This window comes from Merops nubicus, unplaced genomic scaffold (assembly GCF_000691845.1).
Source record: "Merops nubicus isolate BGI_N331 unplaced genomic scaffold, ASM69184v1 scaffold30691, whole genome shotgun sequence".
NCBI classification, from domain to species: domain Eukaryota; kingdom Metazoa; phylum Chordata; class Aves; order Coraciiformes; family Meropidae; genus Merops; species Merops nubicus.
In genome coordinates, this window is record NW_008589472.1 from 2,723 (window position 1) to 10,666 (window position 7,944).

The 7,944-nt window shown below is 58.5% G+C and overlaps 2 protein-coding genes across 2 annotated transcripts in view; one reads left to right on the plus strand and one right to left on the minus strand.

Annotated features, from left to right (window-relative positions):
* CD72 (CD72 molecule) overlaps positions 1–3,303 on the plus strand; it is a 4,492-nt gene extending 1,189 nt beyond the window's left edge. The window contains exons 5-9 of the mRNA XM_008949612.1: positions 1–292; positions 512–660; positions 987–1,138; positions 2,229–2,379; positions 3,292–3,303. The exon at positions 1–292 is cut by the window's left edge and continues 13 nt beyond it. Coding sequence (XP_008947860.1) covers positions 1–292; positions 512–660; positions 987–1,138; positions 2,229–2,379; positions 3,292–3,303 — 756 coding nt within the window. The remainder of the gene's footprint in view (positions 293–511; positions 661–986; positions 1,139–2,228; positions 2,380–3,291) is intronic.
* Positions 3,304–4,684: 1,381 nt separating this feature from the next.
* The window catches only part of TESK1 (testis-specific kinase 1), a gene marked incomplete at its 5' end in the record, with an annotated part of 3,821 nt that continues 561 nt past the window's right edge, over positions 4,685–7,944 (minus strand). The window contains 7 exon segments of the mRNA XM_008949613.1: positions 4,685–5,691; positions 5,911–6,061; positions 6,202–6,291; positions 6,745–6,828; positions 7,075–7,165; positions 7,506–7,588; positions 7,764–7,939. Coding sequence (XP_008947861.1) covers positions 4,685–5,691; positions 5,911–6,061; positions 6,202–6,291; positions 6,745–6,828; positions 7,075–7,165; positions 7,506–7,588; positions 7,764–7,939 — 1,682 coding nt within the window.

Genomic DNA, 7,944 nt, shown 5'->3' on the forward strand with positions numbered 1-7,944 from the left:
CAGGACACCTCCCGTGAGCACGCGGCCGAGCAGGGCCGCCTCTCGCAGGAGCTGAGCGTGCGGGAGCAGAGCCTGGAGCAGACACGTCTGGAGCTGGAGCTGGCCAGAGCAGACCTGCAGCGAGCGTGGCGGGAGGGCAACAGCAGCCGGCTGCAGCTGGAGACCCAGGACGCTGAGCTGAGACGCATCACGGGCGTCCTTGGGAAGATGGAGAAGGAGATGCAGGAGGTGCAGGGGAAGCTCAATAACAGCGAGAGCACTGTGGCCATCCTGCGCTCCTGCACGGCTATAGGTAGGGCAGTGGTGGAGCAGGGAGGTAATGCCCCAGGGGAGTAGCACCCCTCAGCAGGTGCAATGGTTTTTGGGCGATGTGATGGCAACATGGTGGTCCAAAGGCTGAAGCTATACCTGGAGCAGAGGCTGAGCCTGTGATACCTTGTGGGGTTGTTCCCAGTCCACTACAAAGGCATCTGTGGCTGAGCAAGCACCTGAGCTGTGTCTCTGCCCACAGATTGCTGCCCTTCGGGCTGGCTGCTGTACAGGGGCAAGTGCCTCTTCATCTCATCGGAGAAGAAGACATGGGAGGAGAGTAGAACTGACTGTGAGAAGAAATATTCTCAGCTCCTGGTCACCAAATCCTGGAGTCGCTGGACCGTGCCGGTAGGGTGCTGGAGGAGCTGAGGGCAGGAGCTGGTTCATGCATCCAATGGGCCAGCACCACTCCGGGTACCCCTGCCCTGCTGAAACATTGGGGCATACAAGGTTGATCTCTGGAGCACGTGGCTGGTGGTGAACCTGGGGCAGACAGGCTCTGGCACCCCTGGATGCTGCCCAAGCTGAAGCAGTGCAGCTTAGCTACACAGAGGTCCTGCCCTAAGGAGCTCCAGCCTCAGGGGCTCCTTGAGGAGATGACCATCCCCTGAAAACACTGCAGCATGTAAATGCCATGGGAAAGCCCCTAAAGGACCCTTTATCTCCTTCCCCAGACCTTCCTGAAGAATGCGGATGTCACATACTGGATTGGGCTGCAGAAGAGCAGCTTCCCCTGGTATGAATACGGCTGGCTGGATGAAGGTGACCCAGAAGGCGAGGAGGTCTCAGATGCCTGGTTCTGGGTGGATGGCTCCCTTTATGAAAGGTACCCAGCAGCACAGCCTCTTGCCAAATTCCTGTCTCCTCTGGCATGGCTTTAGAAGTGTTTTAAATCCCACTGGTACCCAGTCCCAAGCACAAGTACTGGGCAACAAAGAGCGTCAAAGCAGCTGAGGCCACAGAAGGTGGATGAAGTGGTGTGATGGGATGCTGAGTGGTTGTGAAAATCAGAAGCCAAGACCAGGAGTGGGGCTTGTGCACGGTGTGCACAAGCAGGAGACAGCAAGAGGGGACAAAAGAAACTGCAATTTTCATTTGGGGTCTAGACAAAGCATGTGAGCACCATCTCTATCCCCCATGAGCCTCCCTGGTTCCTTCTCGAGGGGAAATCAAGGTTTTGCAGCCGCAGAGGGTCCTGGGCTCCTCCCTGCAATGTGCACCCCCTCCCCAGCTCGCCGCCGCTTCCTCTTGCAGTGTCTGAGAGCAGTGGGGAGGAACAGACTCGTCTGGCAAGGCGCTGCTCGGGTCCCCCGGCCCGCGCCCCCTCCCTCCCCTTCCATTCTCAGCCCTGCCATGGGGGTTGGCCCCCACTGCAGACTCATTGCCCAAGGCAGCTCCTCCATCCATCCATGTGCCCTCGAGGAGGACTAGGCTCTCCCCACTGCTGGGTGCTACAGGGACAAAATATCCCCCAGCTGTGAGGCTGACATTGAAGCGATAGGAAGGCTAAGGGGAGGTGCAAGCAATGCAATCCTTTTGTAGAGGGGTTTCTCATCCTGCCCAAGGAAGCCACATCTCTGGAACCATTCCAGGTCAGGCTGGACACAGCTCTGAGCAACTTGCTCTAGTTAACATGTCCCTGCTCACTGCACAGGGGTTGGACTAGATGGTGTTTAAAGGTCTCTTCCAACCCATACCATTCTATGATTATGACTCTAAGGGCAGAGATGCATCAGCTCAGGCTTCAGCCTGTGAAATCAGTAGGGGAGGACTGGGGGATCCCCGCTTTGACTACAGCATTCAACCCCTCCTGTGCAAGTGTACAAGACGCAGCTGTCAGCAGCCACAGCTGCCTTGGCAGAGGATGGTGGATAGAGTGGTGGCAGCTTCCTGACATTTTTTTTTTCCCCATCCAGGCCATGGCAGCTGAAGTCGAACGGGTCCTGTGCCATAATAAGCCGCGGAAGCATCAAACCTGCCCAGTGCTCCGGGCCCGATGACCTGCACCTCTGGATCTGTGAGAAGACGGCGGGGCCGAGCTTGGCTGCTGGCCACAGCACCCCTGTGGTGAGTGCCCATGCCAGGGTCTGCCGAGCCCGGGGTACGTGGGGCCTGTGGAGTGTGGATGGTGGGAGGTGGGGAGCCTGGGCCTCTGCACAGGGCACATTGACACCCTCGCTTGGAAAGGGCGAGGGATGCAGACACCTCCCTGTGTTGGATGTAGCCTGCCTCCGACCCTTCACTGCCGTGGAAGCCCCTGGTCTGCAGTAGCTCAAGAGATCCCCCCAAGCTGTGGTACAGCAAAGGGGCAAGATGGGGGAAAGCCCTTTGGAAGCTACCTTTCCAGCCCTGTTTTGTGTGTGGTGGAGGCTGGGCAGCACCTCACCCTCACCCTCTGCCTTCCCTTGCAGCACCTGCACCCTGCACCGCCTGCGCTTCAGCCTTGCTGCACCCCTTCCTGGATGTCCCATCCATGCAAGAAACCCCCTTCCTTCCCACAGAATCCAGCCCACGGGCTGCTCAGGTCCTTCCCAGCAATGCCCGGTGATGCTCTAGCAGCACACAGGCTGGGGGAGGCAGTGGTGGTGGCCATTTCCTTCCAGCTGATGTGCTTCTGCAGAGCAGCACGGGCCCCACAGCTGCACAGGGATGGTGTACGCTGGGTTTTCCTGAGCATGGGGACGGTGTGTGATGGGGAGCCAGGAGCTGGCCACAGAGCAGAGCAAGCCCTAGTGCTCAGCACTGCAGCCACGCAACATCCCCAGCACGGAGCGAGCTGTGGTGCTGGCAAGCAAAGACATGGGAGCTTGGGAGAGCCCCACACCCGGCCAAGTTCTCCCCCACCTCCCCCAGCAGGGACTTTCCACCTGGCCCCATCCCAGGATCAGCTTGGGCACAGCTTTCATGGCTTAGGAAAGCCTCAGTGGCCGAGGAGGGAAGCTGCGCCTGAGCCAGCTGGTGGGTTGGGTTTTCTTGCAGATTAGGAAGTAGAGCAATGACCTTTAGGGTTGTATGATGTGATGGTGCCCTTCAAAAGCAATAGCAACTTTGTCCGTTGCAGCGGACTGGCGCTTTGCGAAACAAGTCATCGGGACTTTAAATAGCTTCTACACACGTGCAAAGATTAAGCAAAATAGCCCTGATGTAACACTGCAGCCAGGCGAGAGCAGAGGAAGTCATGTTCAGCCAGGCAAAAATGTTCTGAGTTTATTATGGGGACATGCTTGCCATATATAGTTGATTAATTGCTATGTGAATGAGTTTGTATGAAGAGCAAAAGGGTGTTAAAGGCAGGCTTTTTGGAGGTGGCACATGTCACTCTTCTGTCTTGTCCAATGGCTGAAACCACTTTGTAGCAATAAAGAGGCACAGCTCATCTGCTTTTTGCTTCCATGTGTACTGCCACAAACATGGACTCAAAGCCATGAATCCAAAGAACCTAAATAATAAATGGGAATCTAAGCAAAATCATTTCAGCTGAGATGGCCACTTTGGGGGCATTAAGACCTTGAGCTGAGCCAGGCTGGCTTGTGATGCCCGAGGAGCTCCCCAGAAGTCCCAGGCGAGCCCACACAGCCTTTTGGGGCAGGGCTCCCCTCCACGTCTGATATGCATGCAAGAGACAGAAGCAGGAGCCGGAGTTGTTGTGACGTATAACTTTAATGAGGACACCGGTGCATTGTGCAGATGGGAGGAAAGACGGCTTTCATTTTTTGCCAGAAACTGGGCAGCTGGTCATATCACCCAACAATCTCTTCACCTTGGTGACTTGATGGCACCCAGATCCCAACCCCATGCACTGGGGGGGGACGTGCCAGCTCAGGACCCAGCCCTTGGTGTTGGGTGGTCATGGCCAACCCCAGCTCTGGCAATTATCCCCGTGCACTGCCAATGGGCATCGCTTTCCTCCTGGCTTCTTGCACCCTTCTCCCTGTGTCAGGGACTGGCGTGTCCTCACACTTGTCAGGAAAAACAGGAAAACCCACCAACCCCACAAGATCCCCTGAAACATACAGACAAACCTCTCCCCTCAGCCCAGCCCTGCTCACCCGGTGGTCTGTGTGTGGCCCCTGGTTCTCCCAGGGGAGCAGGCTCATTGCACACTCCACTGTGAGAGCCCGCTAATGTGCTCAGTGCAGAAGTGTTGTTGCAAACCACAGCCCTGCAGCCCCCCGAGGCTGATCCTGGTGGTATAGGTCCTCGTGAGGTTGAGCAGAGCTGTGTTGGCCACGGTACAGGTCTCCACAGCCACTGACGGCCACCATCAAGTGAAAGCAGGCCGCACGGACGCACCAGGCTCCCAAAAATGCGTGGTTGTAGAGGGGTCCGAGGGTTGGCCTGACACAGCCCTGCTCCTCAAGGGTCCCCAGCACTAGGACTGTTCCTCTGGCAGCTTCAGGCTGGGCTCTGCTAGCACTGGCTGTGGGGCATGCTGAGAATGGCCCTGGTAGTCACAGATGGGGCTCTCAGCCTCACAGCGGAGGTTCTGATACTGAGGTGGGCTGGGTGCTGGCTGGTGGCAGAGAGAGGTAAGCCCAAAGGGGCTGAGGCAGCAATCGGGGCAGGACAGCTCTTTTTCCTGCTCCAGTGTGGCACCGGAGCTGTGCCCGGGCAGCAAGGTTGTGTGCTCCGTCTGCTCCAGCGGTGCCGTGCAGGGGATGCTGAGCTCGGATAAGCCGTGCTCCTCCCCCATGCTCAAAGCCATGAGTTTGCTGCACTCCTCATGGCTGCTGTCACAGAGGAGCCCACTGGGGGATTCTTGCTCCGGCTGCCACGAAAGGACACCGGAGGGGACGTTGGGGCTTGGTGGTGGGGTATGAGAAACGGGCTGCAGCAGCTTGGTGTTGTAAAAGCTACAGTCCAACTGCTCCTCCACAGAACCAGCTCGTTTCCAGATGGAGGAAGGAGTGAAGCTGGGGAGCTCAGAGTCGTCAGTGGAACGGGGGAACTGCATGCCCAGTGCCAAGCTCTCCTGGCAGAACAGACTGGGGAAGGTTGGCAGTGAGCACCACTTGCGGGGGGGGGCACCGAGGAACATGAAATCATGCTGTGCCTCCAAGGGGTACTTGCCTGTCATGGGGTGGCTGACCTGGGGCAGAGTTGGGGGTGGCAAGTCGAAGGTGAGTGAGATGACTGACTTGCTCGGCGTGTCAAAGAGCTTGATCTTCCCCCCCTTCAGGTCTTTGCGATGGGAGAATGGGTTGACACGAGGGGATGTCTCCCTGGTCCTCAACCTGTTGTAAGGCTCTGGTGTCTGCAGTTGGGCATGTGATTTTGGGAAGGACGTGTCAGCCTGGCTGTTGGACAGGCGCCGGTCTGGCTGCAGGTGCTGCGTCCCCAGTTCTTGCAGGGGCGACTGCTCAGACGTCCTGGCTAACCCTGGCAGAGGCACAGGAGCGGGTTAGCAGCTGCCAGCACCCACTGTGGGGTGCATCCAATGACCCAGGGGCACACCCTGAGAAGGGAACCGCTACTGGGCCCATCCTGCAACTTCATGCAACCACCTCACGCAACCCCTGTCTCCTTCCCCTACAGCTGCGGGGGTAGGACGCACACCCCTGCACCCCTCTATGGCCTGTCCCCGGGGTGCCCACATACCACTGAGTGTGGCTTCTGTCCCAGGCACGGGCAGGTTCTCCTCGCCGCTGCAGAGGGTGGCCTCGGCTCCCTCCACATTCAGCTGGTGCTGCAGGATGCCCTCCAGGCACTGTGTGATTTCCAGGAATGAAAAGCGGGAGCTGGGGTCCATCTGCAGGCAGGAGACAGTCCCCATCAGGTCTGCGGCCTCCTCAGCACCCCTGGGAGCCCTGCCCAGCACAGGCAGCTCCTGCTTCTCCGCTGGTGCAGGCAGGGCTGCCCGTCCCACCCCAGATGAGGTGGGAGGCTCACACTGCAGCAGTCGAAAGCAAGCTGAAGGAAGGCCACGGGGCAGTCAATGTCCACCATGGTGTGGAAAGTGTCGGTGTCCAGACCAAAATCCTGCACCAGGAAAAGAAGAAGAGTGACCTGGAGGTATGACATGGCTCAGGGGACCTGGGATGTCCTGGATCCCCTTCCCCACACTGTGTGCCACCCAGAGCTGTGGAACTGGCAGCACCCTGGTTCAGACACAGCAAGGGTGGACCACGAGGTCACCCCAAGTTGGGGGAAGGCTGGGGGATGCTGAGACACAGATACCTCCTGCTCTCTTCCTGAATGCGACCATCCCCTTCTCCCACCCAGGCTGACTATGGGCTCCGAGGACAGGTTATCAGGACAGAGCATCCCTCCCTGGGCAGCATTTTGGACACAGCAGCCCTCAGATGCAGGGAAGCTCTAGCACATGGGGCTCTTCCTAGCACAGAAGGATGGTCCCCTTCATTTGGTGAAGCGTCCCCAACCCCACTGCTGCTGCCTGCCACCCTCCCTCCTGTCCCCATCCCAGGGAGTCACCTCGGTGCGGGGCATGTAGTCAGGGTCAGCAGGGATGCGAGCGATGGTTTCGCAGAGGATGATGCCGTATGAAAACACATCGGCCTGCAGAGAACAGGAGTCATAGGCAGGGCCCTGCAGCCCAAAGTCCACATGTTCACCATTCTGTGAAGCCACAGCCCACCCTCCTCCCTGCGGAGACAGACCTGGGGCCCTGCCACCTCACCACCCGAAGGATGCCCAGCTTCCTTCCCTCTATGTGCTCCAATGCCTCCAGGGCTGCAAATACTGCAATCTGCTGGCGGTGTAAGCCTGGAAAAAGCCCCACGCCCAGCAGCCACAGAGCCTCACCTTCTCGTTGTAGAACTCCCCTCGCAGCACCTCGGGTGCCATCCAATACGGGGAGCCCACCACAGCCAGAGGCTCCTTCTCGCTGTGCTCACTGTGGGACAAGGTGGAACATAATGGATTGCCTACAGTCCCCTGTCCAGGTCCATCCTCCCACTGGCACAGCCTGAATCACCATGTCCACTTCTCTTCCTGGTCTAACCTTCCTCCTTACAAACTCATGTCTCCTCACCCACAACATCCCCTTCTCCATCTCCTCCTAGCCAGCCCCAAATGTGTCCATCTGCACCATGAGTCCCCACCATCTAGGACCCCCCATCCCTGCCCTTCTAGCTGCACCCCAAATGCCAACCCTCCCCCAGCTCCTGCTTCAAATGGGCCGGACAGCCCCCACTCGGCAGATGGGGACAGATGGATGGACACTGCCCACACACCTGTAGGTAGGGATCTTCTCCGCCAAGCCGAAGTCACAAACCACAGCAGTGTAGCTGTTGGCCTCACAGCGCACCAGGCAGTTCTGGGGGCACAGGAGGATGCCTGTCACACTGACCACACCAGCCCTGCCCCACTGGCCACCGCTCCCAAGATGCCCTGGCACAGTGCAGCCTCCTGCTCCTCAGCCAACCATGCTTGGGGCAGCAATGGGGGTATGGGACAATGAGGGCAATGGGATGCCTTGGAGCACTCCGTACCATTGAAGTGAGGTCGCGGTGGAAGATGCCTTTGGAGTGTAGGTAGCGCAGGCCACTGGCAATGTTGAGGGCCAGCTTGACACGTATAGACCAGGGGAGGGGCGCAGGGCTGCCCAGCAGCTGCTCCAGGTTCCCACCGTTGATGTACTGGTGGGAAGAGCCGTGCCATTGCATCACTGCG